The sequence below is a fragment of the Megalops cyprinoides genome, chromosome 2 (assembly GCF_013368585.1).
Source record: "Megalops cyprinoides isolate fMegCyp1 chromosome 2, fMegCyp1.pri, whole genome shotgun sequence".
Classification (NCBI taxonomy): domain Eukaryota; kingdom Metazoa; phylum Chordata; class Actinopteri; order Elopiformes; family Megalopidae; genus Megalops; species Megalops cyprinoides.
The window spans coordinates 355,821-377,953 of NC_050584.1; the positions used below are offsets into that span (position 1 = coordinate 355,821).

Genomic DNA, 22,133 nt, shown 5'->3' on the forward strand with positions numbered 1-22,133 from the left:
TATTCACTCAGGTAGCTAGAGCAGGGAAAGATGGAAAACGTGCAGACCAGGGGGGCCCCAGGAGCAGGATTGAGAATCAGTGCAACACACTAACGCTTACCAACACAATAAACCTAACCAACACACTAAAACAGTAACCTTACCCTGGACCCTCTCTGACAGAGGATCCCACAGACCACAGAAAAACCACAGGCTGGCCAATAACAGAGTTTTCTTTTGTAGAACAGGTAGACCAATAAGTTGGCCAATGTTTTAATGTTTATGTTATATTAGACAACATATGCTATATAATGTAACATTGTTGATTTGGAAGAGCACTATTTTTATTTCAGTTCATCTGAAACAATCCCCTTTCTGTACACAATGTACACTTGAATATATTCACACATACCATTTCATCTACATGAATTTTTCATTTTCAGTCCTAATTATGAAAATATGTCTTCAGTGCATTTAGATAAACAGCCTTCACATGGCAACATTTGTCTCAAGGTTTTTTTTTCAAATTAAAAAAAGTGGCCTAAATGTTGAAAGATAGGCTACAGATTGTGTTTATAATGTCTAAAATTTAAATAAATACACCAGTGAATGTGTTTGGGAATGGGAAGTAGCTAAAAACCACACATCCCAGAAGCTCCAACCCCAAAAAGCATTTGTTATTCTGCCACAGAGCTCTTGCAGGTATTTGTAGGCTTTGAGTCAGTACAGCAACAGTAACTTTGTACAAATAAAAGTTTTAAAATGCTCTTACTTAATTCTCTTTTCTAAATGCATGTCCCCAGTTCTTTCCTCTTCTACATGTGTAATTAATGCCACTTATAATGAGGAACATAATCAGTGTCTGAGATACCACACTGCTGGAGGAAAGAGACTTTAGATATATTCTTGGTAAATATTTCAACATGCACTGTAATACCTTTAATTAAAAACACATGCATATGATGAATTAAACCAGATTGCATATTGCATGATAAATGAACTTTTGTAATTGTATTCATGTATAAAGCATCATATGAGTGTCTCATCCTAATGCAAAAAACAAATTCAACTGAGTGAGAAGCAGAGATGTGCGTTTCATGTTACAATCCCTGAAGTGATAAAAAAACTTCATGGAAAGACCACCCTCGCCCCACAGGGCTAACGGGATTCTGTCCTCCCATGCCTTCCGGCAGGTTCGTGGCGGGAGTCATCAAGCAGGACCGCTTCCCCGCCTTTGAGAAGGTCTTGTGGCGGATGTTTCACGGGAATTTCGTTCTTCGACATGCTGAAATCCAGTGCCCTGTGGATGAGCACATTGCTGTGAGGAAGCTTTACAGTGTTTTTTTTTTCTTTTTGTTTTTTTTTTCTTGTGATTGTTGTGTTTCATAATATAATAATACACAGGATAATGAAGAAGCTAAGAAAACCAAACATGAGATTGTTGGGAGCTGTATGTTTTCATCACATATGCAGTTGATCAGTATGTTGTCTAGCTAATAAGGCTTCCACTATTGGCTCACGGGCAGGATAATTCACTGCAACAGAGGTTCTATTCTCATAAGATAGGGGTAATTAACAAGCATCAACTTTGAGCTACACATCTGTCACCACCACAGAGCATTTCTCTACAGTCTCCGAATGTTTTGTAAATGTCTGCTAGGTACTACATGTTGTTGCCTAACAAACCTGCATGGTTTTACAGAAGTTCATTATTTTTGTTATCACTCTTGATAAACCATTTGCAGGATTTCATCCTCTTTATATTCGTGTCTAAACTGTACATCCGCTGATATGTATGTAGTTGCATATCCAAATTTTCTCAAAAACAGTGAGTACGCAGCAAGAATTTCCACATTTTAAAGGGTCTGAATACAGTTATGTCTCACATATGATTTTTAATAAGTTTGTAAAATAGAATCATTCTGTAAATATGACAATATCTAAAACAAATTGTTTCAAAGTGTAATTTAGGTTCTTCTGTTGTGTAGCCCTAGATTAATGAATTTGTTTTACCTTTTCTGCATTCACAATATGCTATATTAATTCAATTGCTGCAAGCTGATATGCAAATTACATTTGTTTTTTCAATGAACACAATGAACAATAACACAATGTTTTTCACCGATAGTGTGAAAGCATTTTGACAAACATAGCCTTTCAGTTGTGATCCCTATCACTTGTGATGTATATGATGACATGCATGGCCCATGCCCTCATCTCCAAAGCATACAAAATAAAGATATAAAATATGCTGCGGTTCTGGTAGTGTATTAAAATAGGGTCATTTAATCACCTAGTATTGTGCTATCCCAGTTGCCAATTGATCGTGCCACCATGTGTGCCAGAATTAGAGCTATCAGGTTGTGCATGAATGCCTGCCTTTATTGGTCGCTTACAGCAAGCTGTAAGCTCTTGCCTGATCGACTTTGGCACACATATCAGATCATGTGTATGTAAATTTCTCTTTCTCCTCTTGTATGTCCAAGTTAATGTTACAGTCATGACAAAAAAATTCAGGAATAGTTAGTGCCAAATAGATTGTGGCAAGTGGTATGAAAGTACAGTTCATATTATCATAACACATCCAGCTCCAGATATGGCATGGTCATGTGTGTGTGTGTGTGTGTGTGTGTGTGTGTGTGTGTGTGTGTGTGTGTGTGTGTGTGTGTTTGTGTGCATGCGCGCACGTGATACATTATGTAGAAGGCAATAATGGGTGCCTGCATCTGGAGTATATGTGCAGAGCTTGGGGATCTGGCCTTTCTGCAAGAATTCTTACATCTTACATAGTATCTGTTAGGGGAAAAGGATACATTGTGGCGTAGATTTCGACTATTTATGGAAACTATTTATGCTCTTAATGTCACTTAGAAAATGTCAAATTGCAAGCACAGGATAATGAATAGATAGGTCAAGTGAACAGCCTGTGTGGACTTGACATAGTTGTTGGGGAACCTGTTTGTCTTTGTGGATTGAAAAATCAGAATAGGCTGTCATAGATGTAGTCATTGTCTGACTAGTCACTGTCAGTTTACATCAATACTGTTTCATCAAGGAAAAAAGGCAGATGATGGAGTTGTGCAGAGCAAGTCTAATGTGACACGAAGTTACTGTATAAACACAGTCTTCACTCAAATATTCACAGGGCTTCACCAACTTCTATGAAGTATTCCATTTGTTGCAAAAATTGCCTCTAATAGTGTGGCTAAATGTCTGAACGCTCCTTTCAGATCTATACAGAGATACAAAGGGTAAAACATCAATATTTAATCATTTAAAATGATTTTTTTGTTTCACGGAGGAGCAGCCCACTTTGTGGATAGAAATTATAATAATATTGATTATGGTAATGTCGTACATGAGCATCACAGCTAACCAGCTTCTTTGCTTTTCACTTGAAGGAAGATGCAGTCAAGAAGGATGTCTTCATTGTGTTCATGCAGGGAAACCAGGTCAAAGGAAAAATCAAAAAGATATGTGAAGGGTGAGTGAATACATTTTTCAGAAGCAGGTGCCTTGCTGTGGTGTTTTGTTTTCTCACTTTTTGCATTTTGTTTTTTTTAAGCAGCTTTCATGCCAGTTTGTACCCTTGTCCTGACACTGTTAATGCACGAAAGGAGATGAGGACCAGTGTTAACACACGTACTGACGACCTTCGAATGGTAAGAGTATAACTCTGGCCAACTCCTGCCCATATGACAGGAAAGATGCTTAAATATATACACTATATATATTATACAATAAGTACTGCACTCACAAAGGTACGTTAAAACAAGACAAATGCAATCCTCTGATAAACCTGCATGTGGACATACCACACAGTACACCACAGTGCTATGGTGGAGAGGGTACTGCTTTAGTGACGCCAGCTGAGAAACTTGCATGTGTCTGATGAATCGCAAGATCAGTCACTGAGATTGTGAGATAGGAAGCCCTGGCCAACCTATCCACCCTGATCTCTGTCTCGTACTGTTGGATCCCGGTTGACATGGCCGTTTTCAAACCCAAGATGGAAGCAACCACCATGCTGAATGAACCACTCAGGACCCCTCTTTTTGATAACCTGTCTCCCAGAGGCTCTTAGAAATAAAGCCATTCACAGCAACTCTGCCGCCTTGCATGCTAATGCTACTGCGAGTGTGTAGATGCAGTCCCATAGTCCCAGAACCCCCCCCCGTTCTTTAAATGCTACAGAAATGTAGGGATGCTGGGGACCATCTGCTGAGTGCATGGGGCATGTCTTCAGAGACTGTAATTACAGCTGGTGGCCTCCACAGTTGATGACTTTGATGGCTGACATTGTATGAGGTTAAAAGCAGGAACTTTATGTCAGCTTAGAAATGAAATACATTCAAATATACATACTGTATGTATTTGTAACAACTGTTGTAGACAATACTGCTGAGTTTAAATATGAGGACATGTTTTTTTACTTATCAAGCAACACAAATAAACACAATCACACACACACACACTCACCCACACGCATGCATGCATGCACGCACATAATATGCAAGATTTGCAACAGGAGCGTCATGCTCTAATAGCACTGAGTGTGGCTCTAACAGCAGATACTGTCCCTGGTCCTCCCGCAGTCACATCACGTATGAGGAGAGCTGCCACAAGCAGTCAAGCAGAAACTACAGCTGCTCAGCTGATCTCAGCAGCCCAGTGCAGGGGGGCACAGAGGAAGTGTTAAAGGGAAATAGTTTTGTCAGAACATAAACCATATAACTATATCTAAGTCAGTTTAATAAGCCGAATGCTTGACTCCTCACCTAAATTAATGTTTGCTCTGGTGCTAAATGGCTGCTTTGCATCATCCAGCTGGATGGTGAGCTGATTTCAGTGACTTCATTGTAAAGCACTTTGAGGTCCTTCAAAAGCTCTGTACAAATGCATGCCACCATCATGTTGTCATTGTTATCATCATTTCTGCAGCCATGAACTCTCTGAAAATGAACTGATTTCCTGAATAATAACAGCCATTGATGAGCTGGAAGTTCAGGACAATATCAATGCAGTCAGTTAAAATCCAAGGCTGTCCAAGGCTGAATGATTTGAAACCGGACTCCCAAAGGAGAGTATGCTGGGCAAACCCTGGAGCTAGTATTTCATCATAGTTGTGTTTCAGGATGCAAAATAATGCAGCTTCTCTGCTTGTTTACCTGTGCTATTTCTTTTGCTTCACTCCTGGAAATGAATGGATGCGAGTATCAATTATCCCTCAGTACGCTAATCTCAAAGAGTTGGTATGACACTGAGATAACTTAATGGTAGTGATGTTATACTCCAAACAGGCATCACTTAATCTCAAGGCATCATATGATTGCAAAAATTATAAATATCCATAGATTTTAGTTCTGATTCTGCATCGTATGCACATGCAGAGAAGCCAAAGACAGTGAACTAATGGAGTTGGTGTGTCCCGTGTGCTCAGCTAGATACTGTGGTGGTATACATCACTGGTAATGAGAGAAAGCCAGGAGGAAGGAAGAGCATGAGGAAAGCAAGAGGAAAGTAAATAAATTATGTATCAAGGTTAAGGATTCTTGGAGGTTGCATGCACAGAGTGTACCTCCAGCACCCTGACTGTCCTGATGAATTTATGCCTTTGTCTCATCGGTGAGGTCTGCAGATATGAGTACCATCCATGAGACGTGAGATTTTATGGCCTCAGCACATTGTCCTTGGATACACAGTGGTCTAGCAGGAGGGCAGCACTGTGTAAAGTCTGACCAGTTTGTTGGGTTCTGAGAAATCACAGTAATCTGAGGCAGTGGTTCTTAAACTTTTTGACTCTGGGACTCAAACAAAAACCTTAATGCCCTCTCAAAAACAAAACAAAACAAAAAAACTTTCCCTTTCACAACCCATCATAGCCTGCGAAGTAAAAGAAAATATGTGGGAAATGAAACTACATACTTTAATGTAAATATTAAAGATGCACAATATAATACACAAAAAAGTGCATTATATTGTGAAATACAAGTATTTTAAGATTACTTGAATGCCTGAAACAAATAGTTACCAATCAGGGCACAATGAATACGTTCTATGTTGTCAGAGTAAATTATACAATTTTATACGGTTTACCTACGCAAAAAAATGATATTTTTGAGAAATGTGTTGTTCATTGACCATTTTTTTCTCTTTTTGGTTCCATCCCCTACACGAATACGAAGGTCCTGAGGAGAACAGAAGAGTACCGAGAGACCATCCTAACCACCGCGGCAGCTAACTTCCTCCAGTGGAGCACCAAAGTGAAGAGGATGAAGGCCATTTATTACACACTCAACCTGTGCAACATCGACATCACCCAGAAGCTAATAGTAGCAGAGATCTGGTGCCCCGTGTCTGACCTCGGCGCTGTGCATGCTGCTTTACTAAAGGGATCGGTACAATATCTCCTTGTGCTGTCTTTCCAATATAACCTGCAATGTGCTTTGTCCTTCATATTGAGAAACATTTTTAGGGTTTTGTTTTTGGTTTTGTGTTTATTTCCAAACATTTTCACACCATGATTTAAACATTAAAGTAATATGATCATATGGAACAATGTTCCATTAACATTTTGAGAATTGTGCACTTCCTGCTTCTGATTTTCACGAACAACTCAGGCATCCTCCCGAGGTGGGTTTGACATTTCTTAGAGTTGAAAGGAACAAATTGATACAGAGTCGCTTCCAGGGAGCATTGCACTACAATCAAAGTGATTCATTACCATCTGACATGCATCATTTTGCTCTCATGCATGAACCAAGTCACTTTATTCTGGGAAAATGTGGTAGTTCTCTGGTAGCTTCTTAGGTAACATTTCAAAGCCTCGTTCTGGGAAAACTCAAGCCCCAATGGATCTAGGCTCTGTATGTCACATACATGCATGTGAAGTTGATGTAAATCATTAAAGGCATTGCATATCAGAGGACTCAATGGAGAGAAGAGACACTGGGTATATACTGTAAATGCAAGCATGAAAGGGTTATTTCTAAGTGCTTCTGAGTAGTTTCCATGAAACTTTCATAAGATGTCTTTATTTATCTTCTTGCAGCCTTCAAATGAGGCAGGGCCCTAAGTGAGCTCTCATTGATCAGCAGTCACTCTGACACACTTTCCACAAGTGTGAAGTTCCCAGTTTCATCAAAGTATACAATCTCCTAAGAAGACCACATCTAGCTTTTAAACGAGTTAGAGCTGTAACTGGAAGCAGCTTTTTTTCAGCACTGCAAACAGTGGTGGTGTGTGATTTTCTAACAGATTATGATTTGTTGGTGTGTTTCTGTGTGTGTCTCTGTGTTTACACACACTTTGTACATGTGTATTGCACAGGAGCAAAGTGGATCTAGTCTGTGTCCAGTTGTGAACAGAATACACACCCAACAAACCCCCCCCACATTCAACAGGACCAATGCCTTCACTTCAGGATTTCAAAGCATCATCAATGCCTATGGAGTGGGGAATTATCAAGAGGTCAACCCAGGTGAACCATGTGTCATATGCCTTGTTGAAGTTGCACCTGATTATCAGCCATGAGAGATTACAAATTTAGGGAGGTTCAGTTGAAAACACTCTATTTGCTGTGCCCCCTTTTCTCAGACTGCAGACAATGCCATTTCAATACCATGCAATACTTTACTTTAAATAATTTTCTGTGGCAATTATTCAACCACTGGAACAAAAAGGACTCCATGATTTAAAACGTATCTATTCTGTTAGTTTTCATAGCCTATTATAGGGTCATATGTCTGGGTGAGTTTTGACGCCTGTGGCTGCTTGTTTATTGATGTCCCTGTCTGCCCTGCAGCTCCGTACACCATTGTCACATTCCCTTTCCTATTTGCTGTCATGTTCGGAGACTGTGGCCATGGCCTGGTTATGACTCTCCTTGCCGTTTGGATAATCCTGCAAGAGGAGAAGTTCCGAAATCTAAAAAATGAGGTGGGAGCAATGTCCAGTCCCACAAGAAGGGCTGAATCCTTGACATATTACATGAGGCTATGTACGAAACTCATCTGACCTCATGGTGACCTCATGTTTTTAAAATAATGCATGACTGTAGGGTGGCCGTGATCGCTTCTGATTCTACAGCGTATCTGTTAACACAACAACAACAGGAATAATGAGTTGCTGGAGTTTTACACTCATAAGCCCTTCTCCTGACCCTTGCAATTTTATCCTGCAGCCATCATGGAAATAAAAGTAAATATACATAATGCATTTGCTTCATTAACCTAAGATTAACTCTCCTGCAGCTCACTGATGTCCTTGTTGGTGGGCGGTACATTATTGTTCTCATGGGGGTCTTCTCCATCTACACTGGCCTCATCTACAACGACTGCTTCTCCAAGTCCTTCAACTTCTTTGGCTCAGCCTGGAGTGTCAATGCCATGTTTGGGCCTAGCGGACCATGGACGTGAGTTATATATATATGCCATACATTTCCTTCATCCATTTTGACAGTTCAGATTTACTAAGGGAAGATATGACAACCTGAGCTTGGAAGCAACCTTGACTTTGTTAATGGAATAAGCTATGGTCCTTATTAAATTGCCATGTGCAAAGCTTGATTTAACCTAAAACAATTGTCATAAAATTATAATGAAAATAAGATAAAAAAAACTCCATGCATCGTATTGTATTATATTAACATTTTTCCAGTTTTGAAATAAAATTAAGACCATATTTAAGTTTTTTGTTTCATATCTTATTGAAACAGTAATACTCTTTTTCACTAAATGAATGCCAAATAATTTAAACTAAAAATTGCATGGTAATTAGGTGCATTTGTGGATTAAAAAGCATGTCCTTGAGGCTGTGTGTAAATAAAGTAAGAAGACTAATTGCCTTCATTATGTGCAGTTTGAAAGACGTGAGTGTATTTATTTAATTTCTCAATATTTTTAATAATCATTCTCAATCATCCAAAGAGCAGAAATGTGCAAAGATAGCAGCCTGTGTTTTCTTTTCTTTGTTCTGTAAATCAGCAATGAGACACTGCATGGTTCCGAACATCTTCAGCTTGACCCAGCGGTTCCTGGGGTCTATTCAGGCAGTCCATACCCATTCGGCATTGACCCGGTCAGTGAGCACAACTGCAGTATCAGAGCATGTGAGGGGAGGGGGGTGGTAGCAATTTTCCACTCATGGCTCAAAGCTCTTTGTAATTGGTCCATTTCAACTCTTCCCCCGATTTTCTGCACCCCACTCCAGTTGCGCTCCTGGTCACATGTGAGAGAAGTCTTGCTGCACGTCTGCTCCAAAATAAAATTCTCCCTCTCCCTCTGTTCCATGCCAGACGTGGGCTCTCCTCACAATGGGGCATTCATTAGTAATTGGTTTGTTGATTACTATCATAATCTTACATGACTACCTAAAATTCATCACTATGTTAGTTGTTGAGAGGAGTGACAGAAGCCTACATGAATCTTTGCTTGTTTCAACAACCCCCCCCCCCCCCCTCCCCACACACACACACACACACGCACCCTTCATTTGTAACCTTTACCAAATGTCCACATGTGTGATGTGTGTGTGATCACTGTGTTTACTATAATACCTGCCAAATCCATTGTCCCTACAACTAGCATTAGCAGATTGTATAATAATGCCTTACAGTTGCATGATGGGCTGTTGCATGCTCTGTGCTTGTGGACTGGAACAGTATCAGAGTGGGAGAGAGCACTGATGATCCGACTTTATTAAATCACGTCCTTGCTCCAGGCAAAAAACCGGCCCACTCTGCTCTCCATCGTCATCGACTCTGCGCTGCCCCCATGCTCTGCTCAATATCCAGAATAGCATTGTGAAAACTTATAAATATTATTTCCTTAATTTGCACATTTTTCCATTTCCAAGTATAGTTTGGTTGTGATTATGTGGTATGTGGTAATGGTTGTGGTAAAAACACTGTAGATGAGCTCTGCACGGTTTGGTTGTTCAAAAGCGTGTGTTAAACGCGAGATGAATCCTCTGACCTGTGTTCAGTCCTATGGAGGACAAAAAATGACATGAGCATAAATAAATGCAGAAATAAATACATAAATAAATGAAAAATAAATACATTTTGGGAATGAAAAAGGCTATTTCTGTATTTTTACACTTAATTATCTATGCCTTTCTACATTTATTTATGCATTTCTGTATTTCTACATTTATTCATTTCTACATTTATTTATTTATTTCTGTATTTCTACATTTATTTATTTATGCATTTCTGTGTCTGTATGTTAATTGAGTGGGTGGTCCTATACCTCAGTCTAAAGCCGGATTGGTTATAGCGGTGCGACTGGATCTACTGCTACTGCCTTGACTTGGCTGGGGTTATGCACGTGACGTCACAGTACGCTGAGTCACTGCGGCTTCCACCCGCTGAGTGGCAGGAAGACTAAGGCTAATCAGAGCTTGAATGCTATGAAAACACAAAAAATATATCTACAATGAGCTGTTGTGCGATTGACTGTACGAACAGATTCAACAAGAAATCGGAACTATCTTTTTACAGACTGCCGAAAGCTAAAGAAAAGAGAAGCAAATGGATCGCTGCAATTCGCAGAAACAACTGGAATCCAAGCACCGAAACGTGTAGCTTACAGTTTTCCAAATAAAATATCCATTGGTGTTCTCATCACTTTAATTTCGCCAACAAAACCCGCCTAGTAGGCTAGCCTACGACCAAGCGTCAAGGCTTTTGCGGACATTCTAAAACGCTTACGTGAAACGGCTTAACGTGGCTTAATGTTCCAAAACAGCGATCAATGATCACCAAATTTCTCTCGGACGTCTCTTGTCATAGGCCTAAACACTTCCACCTGTCAAAAAAATCAAAACCGGAATCCTATGAGTATGGACGTTATCTTACATTAAGTGTTTTCCTCTCCACTGACGCCCATTATAAGGAAAAGGCTTAACGTGGCATAATGTCAAAACAGCGATCAATGATCACCAAATTTGTCTCACGTCATAAACACCATCTCCTATCAAAAAAGCAAAATTACGAAGCGTTTTCCGTATAATGGGCGTCAATGGAGAGTTTTGCTTTTTTGATAGGAGATAGTGTTTATGACGTGAGATGTCAGACAAATTTGGTGATCATTGATCGCTGTTTTGACATTATGCCACGTTAAGCTTTTTCCTTATAATGGGCGTCAATGGAGAGGAAAACGCTTAACGTGAGATAACGACCATACTCCTAGGATTTCGATTTTTTTTTTTTTTTTTTTTTGAAAGGAGAAAGTATGTCTGGCAAGAGATTTCCGAGAGAAATTTGGTGATCATTGATCGCAGTTTTGGAACATTAAGCCACGTTAAGCGTTTTAGAATGTCCCGGCTTTTGTATGCCTTCAGGCTTTGCTTTGTGTATTTCCCCGGCGTCGAACTCAGGTACATATAAATGTCAGGAAACACCGATTCCTGGCCACATGTCAATGTCCATTGACTACTGGTTCTTTGGTAAGTTGTAAGGATCACTGTCAAGTCCAACTGACTTTAATTTAACCAGATAATCGTTTGTTTTTCTCTCGGCTTTGCAGTTTCCCCTACTACAAGCAGTAGTATTGCAGCATGTTTTGCCACTCAGTCCGACTGAGGGGGCGTATTGCGGTGGGAAAGTGACGTCAGTGCATACCCTCTATATGGGAGGTTTGCCTTTAGCTCGCTACTAGCTGCTTAGCTACACTTAGTTGTCGACAGTTAGTTTTAATGTAGCCCTGTGTTATTGATGGAACGTTTTGTACGAGCCATTGCGTGGAGTTAGTACCAAGGTTAGCTAACCAGTTTGTGTAATATAGATATTATAGGAATCGTTAGATTCTGTCTGGTTCACCCAGCTAACCAATCCGGCTTTAGACTGGGGTATAGGACCACCCACTCAATTCACATACGGACACAGAAATACAGAAATAAATAAATGGGGAAGTGTAGAAATACAGAATTAAATGAATATAGAAACGTAGAAAACAGAAATAAATGAATAAATGTAGGAATACAGAAATACATGTAGAGATGCATAAATAAAAAATGTATAAATAAATAAATGTAGAAATGCATAAACAAATAAATAAACGTAAAAACACAGAAATGCCTTTTTAATTCCCAAAATGTATTTATTTTTCATTTATTTATTTATTTCTGCATTTATTTATTTATGCTTATGTCATTTTTTGTCCTCCATACAATCCCAGTCGTGTCATCACCCAATGATGACCAAGAGCCTGCAGTTTGCAGAATAAGTTGGCTTCATTCTGCCAGGGTCAAGGGTAGGTAGAAAAAACTATTGGACACATACCAACATGATGACTTCAAGTGGTGGCATGTTTATTTTGATTAAATTTGCTTAGAAGATGCTTTTATCCAAGGGTACAGCATCAGTGGCCCATCTGTGAATCAAAATCATAAGCCTGCTGCTGACCACTATGCCATACTGCTGTCCCACGATTTTAACAAAAATGTCAGTTTTTTTTTTTATTTCTGTTAGGAAATTATCAACTTGTTTATTATCAACTTTTTTGCAGATTTGGAATATTGCTACAAATAAGTTGTTGTTCTTGAACTCATACAAGATGAAGATGTCTGTCATTCTGGGAGTGGTCCACATGCTGTTTGGGGTCACCCTGAGCCTCATGAATTATATGTAAGTTTCAGTTCAGTGTTCACAACTAATTAAACACTAATATTTGCCTTTTAACCAGCAGCCGGTTAACACTTGGGACATCGCTTGGATAATTCAGTTACTCTCTGGTCAGTGGCTTCAATGAAGTAATCCTGAGTCCTCCAATTAGTTTGAAAACCATAAAACCCTTGGATGCCTGGTGGAAACCTTTGTACAGTATGTAACACAATATGTAATTTTTATTCATTCAGGAAACATGCTTACCTTAAAACCTTACGCATTAATCATGGCACACAGGCCTGGTTGGAGCATGTTCTCATGGTGTCAAAAAGTGAGTGTCAGCCTTCCATGGAAACTACAGCTTCAAGTATGATCCCAGCCTGATGCTTTCTGGTAGAATACTACACAGTGACAATCATGTGTCATGTTTAGAAATGCTTAGATGTTTTGTTCTAATGTCGAAGGGAACATCTACATAAAAGCCTAATTAAGAGAACAATCCAACCATCATTAACTACTTTGCTGCAAATTATTCTCTGTTCATCTGTTGCACATCATGTCATTTTTCTGTATTGTTGAACACAATGCGTAAATTGCTGTTTGACTTCATTGTGTTTCATGAGAATGAACAGCTTTTTAGCTTATTCCTTGCCTCCATCTTGGGACAGTTATCATTAAGCCCTCAAAGAAGTACTGTAAATACATCCTTTCTCTTTGAGTTGGTGTTAAATCCCCCCGCCTTCCCCCACTAATACTGATCTCCCTTTTCCCATTGCAGATCCTCAGCTCACTGTAGTTAGTAAGATTAATCACATGCCATGCAAAGGAGAGGCCTGTGTTGGGGATATGCAGCTAAATGAAAATCTGGCTTCAAAGTCGTTAAAAGAACTAAGAAGTTTTGGTAGTGATATTATTCTTCATTGCTCATATTTGAGGGAATTACATGCCTGTCTCCAGTAAACTGCTCCCAACACAGCCAACACCCCTACACGCATACACTCCCACGTGTGTGCACAGAGCCTAGCTAAAGTTGATTCTGTTGAGGTAACTTTTCTGTTGTGAATATGTTGCATGTTTAATGCACTGGTGTTAATCGCAGGGCTGTGTGTATACCTATTAGAGGGCAGAGGCTCAAAGGGGTACAAAGCAGAACAAGCCAAGAGGGCCCTGAATACAAAATAAATATTCAGTTCTTTTGTGCTTGAATGTATTATTAAAGACACAATGCTTTTATTAAATAATTGCACAAGGAGAACAGTGAATCCCATTTTCTGGTTAGATGATTTAAATGACTGATGGTGGGTTCAAAGAGGTGTGAAGGTGTTCAGGTTTGCAGAATGCAGGTTGCATTACAAGATTTTAGGTGGTTAGCCAGCTAACTGCACTTATGACATGATTCAAATGTAAACCTCACCCTATCAATAACACCCTGTCAATAACAGCAAACATCAATAACTGTTCACTTTATCCCTGTTGTCTCACCAGAAGCAGGAGAACTATTGCATGTGAACAAATTGTATGTGAAATTAAATGGATGGATGGTAATTTAAAAAAAAAAAACTGATAGGTCTCACCAAAGTAAAGTGAACTGGTATTTCAATTTTGAAATGAAATACCAGTTGACACTGGTATATTCTAGCTGCAAGCCTTGCTACCAACTTTGTAATAATGTGTTCCCATTTTAGTCCAAAGATTAGTGCAGCGGAGATATACATGCCCTAAACAAATATCCATGGTAAAGCTTTTTTCTAGTTGGCTGGATAACCAGTAGTGGCATGTGGGTCCTCACAGGCAAACTGTTCAGATTTGCAGGGGTAAACATGCGGGGGAGATAAAGACTGAAGGCCCACTTTGTTCTTACAAGGTCAGAGGCATGATGCATGTGGATTGTGGAGTGGAGTGTGGATAAAGCAGTAAAAAGTACACATGTATGCTGGAGAAATGATTCCATTGGAACTCCTATTCACATATAGCTCCATAATGAGTCTTCATTGTGGTCCTTGTGGGTCAGAGCTAACACTCGTTGGTTCTATTATAGTGCAGTCAGGCCCAGAATTATTACCCAGGCACCCTAATAAATATGCACAAAAAATATTGTAAACTAAAAAATAATACCGTTATTGACATGAACTTTATTTTCCATAATATGTAAAATAGTGTGCTTGTAAACTAAACAATAATACCGCTATTGACATGAACTTTATTTTCCATCATGTGTAAAATAGAGTGCTTTATTAATGACTCAAAGTCTTACATTTTTCAACAACAAATTTATTTCACAAAAAACAGGTTTCACAATTATTGGCACCCCTGGATTAATACTTTGTGCAACCACCCTTGGTAAAGATGACAGCCCTGAGTCTTTTCCGATAATTTCTGATAAGGTTAGAGAACATATTTGGAGGGATGCAGGACTTTTCAGGATCATTGATATCCTTGGGTTTGCACTTATGGATTGTCCAGTTCAGTTCAGACCACAGGTTTTCAATGGGATTTAAGTCCAGAGACAGATGGCCATTGCAGAACATGGATTTTGTTTTCACTTAACCGTTTCTATATGGATTTTGATGGGGTCACTATCCTGCTGGAAAATCCACTGACAACCAAGTCTCAGCCTCCTAGCAGAGACAACTGGATTTTCTGCCAAAATCTCCAGGTACTTGGTGGAATTCATTATGCCGTTGATCTTAACTAGTGCTTGTGGACCACTGGCAGCAAAACATCAATGATTCACCTCTATATTTGACAGTGGGTATAAGGGGCTTTTCCATGTATCCATTCCTCTTTTGCCAACAAACATGTTGATGGTGTGCATGGCTAAAAAGTTCAATTTTGTTCTCATCATTTTGGTAAAGCTTTATTGCCAAATTTAACTTTCTTTGGTTTTATTTACAATAATTGTTAGGGCTGCCATTAATTTTAACACCTAACGTATAGATTATTATCTGTGTTGTTTATTATATGCAACCTGTTTTCTTCATTTTTATCAAGAGTGCTAATAATTATGGATCTGACTCATCTAACATGGCCCCAAACTAGCTAGGAATGTGGTAATTTATTCCAAGTCTCCCTTTAAAATTTCACATAGTTCAGACCCATTAACTTTAATGGCCCATAATCTTTTCAACGATCTGCAAATGTCAGTGGCATTAACCTTGAGCTGAATAAGTCACTCACTTTGTTCTGTACTCTGAAGAGATCCATTAGAAGGGCTCCTTACTCAGTGCAGTTTAGGTGCCTTCTTCCATTGCTTAATGGTTAAAATCTCAGCTCTTTCAAACAATGAATTTCAAACTAATGGTAATTTGATCTCAGCACTGCAAATCTTGCCAAGATGATTCAATTAACTAGTGTCCCCTTTGAGCATTTTCCAGACTTTCTTCAATTTGGTTGTATTGTGTCTCTAACAGTTATTGTTCCTTTTTTTGAATCATACCTCTATCTGCACTTACAATACCACTTGTAGAATACTGATTAGCTAACTTCAGTGACCCTGCCACATCAAAGCCTGCGATGGTGGACAATATTTATGCTGGTGTTGTTTGCTCACCAGGTAGTTTTAGGGCAAAATTGATAGAGGGCATTAGTTGCTAAAACAGGCAGCCAACAAAATAACCACAAAAATAAAATGGGAGAGCAACTGTTGACTGTAAATTGTATTATTTATTTATCTGAATATGGCTTTGCATGTGTACAGCAGTGTACAAATTGCAGCTGACAACTGTCATTTGAAACAGAGCAAGACTGTCTCTAGCATTAACACGGTCTCTAGAGGATCTGTATGTATCTGTATGTTTCAACTGCTGAGAAAATAGTGTTGGACTGAATGTGCCGAAAACATTTTAAAGTAAAATTTAAATATAGAAATTTCATCAATCCTATCTACAGCAATAAACTAGGGCTTTTGTAAAAGAAATGTACTGTTCAGAATGCCTACTTTGGGAGATTTTGTGATCCTGTGAAGGAATGTTAATTCAACTAGTAAAGTCCTACTATAGGTTATGATCAGGAAAGGTGGCAGTAGGAAAGATAGCAGTCAGGAAAGATGGCAGTTGGTTTGTAACATAACCCTTCTTCACTTTGAGCTCATTAGAAACTGATATAGTGTCCATGTTTTTTTCCACCACAGATATTTCAAGAACACCAGGAACATTCTTCTCCAGTTCATTCCTGAGATGATCTTCATGCTGGCCCTGTTTGGTTACCTGGTGTTCCTCATCATCTTCAAGTGGTGTGTACTGCTTAAGTCTGACAGGGCACCCAGCATCCTGATCCTCTTCATCAACATGATGCTTTTTGCCAATGAGGACTCAGATGATGCCATGCTCTACAATGGACAGGTAGTGTGTGATGTATGAACAGGCTTACAATGGACAGGTAGTGTGTGATGTATGAACAGGTTTACAACCTCTGCTGGACAGAAAGGGTCAGAGGCAAAATAAGGCTGTGGATTACGAAATTAGGCATATGTCTGTCATCTGCAGTGGACAAAAATGAGCTGTACAGTAAGGTGAACAAACACCATCGCCGACAGCTCAAATGGCCCTGTCTTCCCCTTGTTTCTAACGTGCATTCTCACCAGTGATGTATGAACAGGTGTGATTTGCCTGCATACTTTCTGTATGCAGTCAAATCACTAGTGAATCAGAGGCAACTCATTTGGCCTACATCAAAGCTGTAACTAAGGGTGTTTTCACACTTGGTCCCTTTCAGCCCTCAAAACAAACTCGGAGCGATTAGTCATTTTGTCAGCATTTTTTGTGCATATGTGAACATTCCAAAGTACGAACTCAGACCCCTCTGAAACAAACCGAACTCAGACCACCTCAGGAAGTAGTCTCCGTTCGGTTTGCTTCAAGTCCGCATTGCGGTTCGGTTAACCTGTGCATTGTGGACACAAAGCACTCCAGGTTCGCTTCGCCTTTTGCCATTGTACTTTAGCCCTCTAGGCTTGCTGTAGACAGATCACATGCTATTGCACTGCGATGCTCGTAAAAACAAATAGATGGAACTAGGGCTGGTTGATTATGGCAAAAATCATAATCATGAATATTTTGGTAAATATTGAGATCACAATTATTTAACACGATTACTCATTGACTTTGGAAATATCATGCATTTATCGAACTTGTGTTTTTAACAGTGGATTTTCTTTAACTTTAACCCTTTTGCACGTATGGTCACACCGGTGTGATTTGCCGTTTAGCGCGTGTGCTAAAACTGGTGTGATTAGAACACTAGATTGGAAAAATTCTAGATAATTTTAGCTTTGAGGAACCAGCGATTTAAAGTTAAAAAATATAGCAGATGCTAACTGAAAACTATGAGAAGCTTAATAACGCTAATGAAAACATAATGAACCATGTGTAACGCGCGCTACATAGCATAAAATTAAGTTACATACGAAAGGGTTAAATATAATGCAACTGAAAAACAAACTTAAAAATAAATGTAAAAGATATATACACACATACATTTCAATGAATAAAAAAAATATCTCGATTATCTTGTTTTCATAATCATTGGAAGCCAAAATCGTAACTGAAAATAAAATTCGATTAATAGCCCAGCCCTAGGCAGAACCATGGCCGCTGGCAGCGATAGCAAGATGATAATTTAACCAAAATACCACAAGAATGTGGATAAGACAAGTATAGCAACAGCCAGTGTTCTTTTTCTACACGAACTAGTTCAGTTCATAGTTCATAAGCTTTAAAATGAACTAGTTCAGTTCATAGTTCAAAATCTTTAAAATGAACTCGTTCGTTCATGATTTCAAATATGAACTAAATAGTTCATTTTTAGTTCTTTTTACATTTTTTACCTCCAATACATTGCTGCGAGCTATTTGTCAAAATTACTGTCACTGCCCACTATAGCACCACAGACAGCAATTCTACACCTTTTGAATGAGAATTTAAGTTAGCATCGAGTGGACAGCCCTCAGGATACTGGTATTTGCCTAATGTGTTGTTGCCACCCATTCAGTCTACACCAGTAGCAGCTGCAATAAAAATATGAGGACAAACGTGCTGCTTGAATGGTCTTTATTATAAAGACAATCAGAACTGTAGTCCTTAAGGTGCAAATGTTTTTTTATGCTCTCTATTTCAGTATTTTTACAAACTTCAGTTCAATGTGCCGTTTTAAGTTTGCTGTTGACGTCGTCGATGTGCGGACTTTCTTTTTCAAACCGGGCGGGCAAAGTTTACAGACAAAAGTCACATTTCTACCGTCTGCGGCAGTACTGTCTTTGCCGAAAAACTCTTTTAAATGTTCATAATCTGTGGAGTCTGAGAGCTCCGGACTGTTGCTTTCCTCCTCCATAGCCCATGCTTTGTTGTGATGACGTTTTGTTTGTGCGACAGGGCGACGAGCGGTGTCGCGGTGCAAATCCGTTGCCACATCGGATGGCTTTCCGCAGCGCCGTTAAGCACAGTTCACGGTGTGTTTTATTTGGGGGGGTTCACTAGAAATCTGGCATCGTTTTGAACGAAAATAGAACGTGTATGAACGCCGTTCACAGACGTCAGAATGAACGCGTTCGCAATAAAGTTCCTCAATCGGAAATACGAACGGTTCAGTTCTTAGTTCACCAAAATATGAACGAGTTCATGAACTTTCGTTCATTGAACGCGTTCAGGCACAACACTGGCAACAGCCATCTTGTTCCAAATGAAAGCTACCCATAATCCAAAGCAGTAAAGGTCTGAGAGCTCCAGAGGAACTATAGTGTGAACAGCAAGAGGACTGAGGCCCCATCAGAGCTGAAGTGGACCAGAAACAGAACTGAGTCCTCTTTCAAATGAACCCACAATATGAACACAAAAAGAACTGAGTCCCTTTTCTGTTGGTCCACTTTAAGAGGACTGAGTTTGGTTTGTTTAAAAAGGACTATATGTGAAAACACCCAACCATGAACCACAACGCGGACTTGACGTGAACTAAACTGTTTGGTTCGTTTCAGAGGGGTCTGTGTTCACATATGCACAAAAATTCTGACTAATCGCTCTGAGTTCATTTTGAGGTCTGAAAGGGACCAAGTATGAAAACACCCTAAGTAAATTACCCAAATCTTTATTTACACAAAGTTGCCCAAAGTTTTATTCCAATATTAATCACAGCCATGGCTGGCCAAACCGTTCTGGATCTTCTGCTGAATTAGTTAAATTTGGATTTTTGGATAGCTGTCTATGGTTGTAACTTGTTCACCATAAAGAATGTCAATTGTTTAAAAAAATGCAAAATAATGCAAATAATGAATTATTTTTATATCATTTATTTTTACCTTAAGAAATTCATTTTGATTAATTATAAAATAAATGAATGTTTCCATTTGTTGTTTGTGGACTTTGCTAGCAAGCTATGCAGTCAAACAGACTATTTACCTGCAGTGGTTTTTCATCTCAAGTAATGTGGAAATTGCTTTTCATTAGTTACAGTACTTTAGTCATGTCAAAAAAATGTAATGCACTTGAAGTAAGCAGTGTCACTTTAGTGTGTTCTTTTCATTTTAATTAAATCATATTTCTAGAATATCAGCACAGTTTCAGTGTGCTTTGATGCAGGATCAGCTAGATTTTGATTAATTCACTAGATTAACATGAAAAAGTGCTTTTGATTATATTTTGTTTATAATTTATCTGTCAGATAAATTATAGTCAGACTTACTGTGTACACACGTACAATACACACAAACAGTTTAAAATCATTAAAAAGCTTTTCGCATTTTTGTGGGTTTTTCACATCCCTTCCTGTGACTGTGATGTCAGCAGGATTTAGCGGAAAAGTTGCTTACTTATGCAGTATAAACAAAGACCCCATTCGGCTTTTGGGAGTTTGGCAGGCACTTGAGGAAGAGGAGACCACAGTGACAGCACAGGGTTTTAAGAGTATCAGCTGAAACTATTTTGAGCTATTCCCTGAGTTTAACGTTTACATTTTTCCACAACCAGAAAGCGGTGCAGATCTTCTTGGTGACACTTGCCCTCCTCATGGTGCCCTGGCTGCTGCTGGTCAAGCCCCTCCTCCTGTACAGAGAACACAAGAATGCCAAACAAGAGGTTGGTCCAGTTGACTGCAGGAAGAGTCAAGACACACAACGCTCTGACAACTACATGACATAGACCATTAGTTCCAGATGAGATTTTTCAGTCCTGACTAACGTTGGTCATTACTAGCATAACAAATACAAAGGCGACAGATTCCTCATCCCACTAAAATTTGAAACTTTGCTTTCTCATCTCCACTTGCTGTTGCAAAACAAAGAAAAAGAAATACTTCGCTCTAATTGTGTGTTTAGTTAGTGAGTATTTTTAGGAATATATGTGTTTCTTTGTATTGTTAGCACCATACAGTGATGTTGGTGCCTGAGGTACAGACTGTTCTGCCTGAGGTACAGACTGCAGGATGGTCTCTTCAGTATCCTAAAATTTCATTTGTTTACTGTCAGTTAGGGCTAAAATTCTGTGACACCCTGACCTCACCAAATATAAAAAAAATGATTTGTGGCTTTCCTCACACCCCAAATCCTGTTTTCCAGCAGAAGGCTTTGAAGAACAATGTTCCTATGAAGACATGCAGGAAGTCTGCGTGCACCAACACTCAGAATGACCAGGGGACAGCCGAAGCAAACACTGTGTATGCACCCAACAACAACCACACAGAGACGGTATGTCACTCAGCAGCTAGCTGTATTCACAGCTAATATTGCTCCGCTGTCTGTCTGTCTGTCTGTCCAAATGGGTTGCTGTTTGACTACATCAAGACTAGGTCAAGAGTCTGTCTTTTCAAATTTTACTTTTTACAGATCAATTTATAGTACATTTAATTTACTGTGTACAGTTTCTAATGCTTACTGATTTGAAGATGTATCAGAAAACTCCCCTTGTTAGAAAGAGCTTTTTGCTTTTCTGTAAAATAGAAATGGTACAGTAAATGATGATTGTGTTTTCTGGCATAATTGCTTGTGTGGGCATTAACTTTATGTGACTGCAGGACCTTGACCTTAAAGTGACAATATCAATTCCACGTCAGTGACTGCTAAATTAATGACTTGTCAATCATTTATGTGGAAGCCTCTGATGTAATTCCCTTTCTGTATGATAAAAGGCCGCATTTTTACCTATCCACGTTTTACGCATGAATATGCATAAACTATACCTCATTGGTATAACTGAAATTTTCAGTTCTAAAACTGAACTGAAGCAGATACTGTCATGTGTGTTTTACTCAAACATAATATTAAAAATCTATAAGCATTGACGCACAGTAAGGGTAGCACAGTTGATTTTAATTTTGGTTTAGATTTGATTGCTGGTAGTTATGGGAAGTTAACAGATGCATCATTGAGGAATTTGGTCTTCACAGGTCAACATGGGAGATGTGTTTGTGTACCAGGCCATACACACCATTGAGTACTGCTTGGGTTGTATCTCCAACACTGCCTCCTACCTGCGTCTGTGGGCCCTAAGTTTGGCTCATGCTGGTAAGTTCTGTCTATTGTGGAGCTTTACAGTTCACATGTAAGACTATTTAATCATGAATT

The 22,133-nt window shown here is 39.1% G+C and overlaps 1 protein-coding gene across 1 annotated transcript in view; it reads left to right on the top strand.

Annotated features, from left to right (window-relative positions):
• The window catches only part of si:ch73-173p19.2 (V-type proton ATPase 116 kDa subunit a1), a 53,459-nt gene that overhangs the window by 26,600 nt on the left and 4,726 nt on the right, over positions 1-22,133 (top strand). The window contains 13 exon segments of the mRNA XM_036522659.1: positions 1,173-1,299; positions 3,381-3,463; positions 3,548-3,641; positions 6,165-6,377; positions 7,309-7,459; positions 7,784-7,917; positions 8,232-8,392; positions 8,964-9,057; positions 12,489-12,607; positions 16,716-16,926; positions 20,542-20,649; positions 21,129-21,257; positions 21,956-22,073. Of these exon segments, the coding sequence (XP_036378552.1) occupies positions 1,173-1,299; positions 3,381-3,463; positions 3,548-3,641; positions 6,165-6,377; positions 7,309-7,459; positions 7,784-7,917; positions 8,232-8,392; positions 8,964-9,057; positions 12,489-12,607; positions 16,716-16,926; positions 20,542-20,649; positions 21,129-21,257; positions 21,956-22,073 (1,742 nt within the window).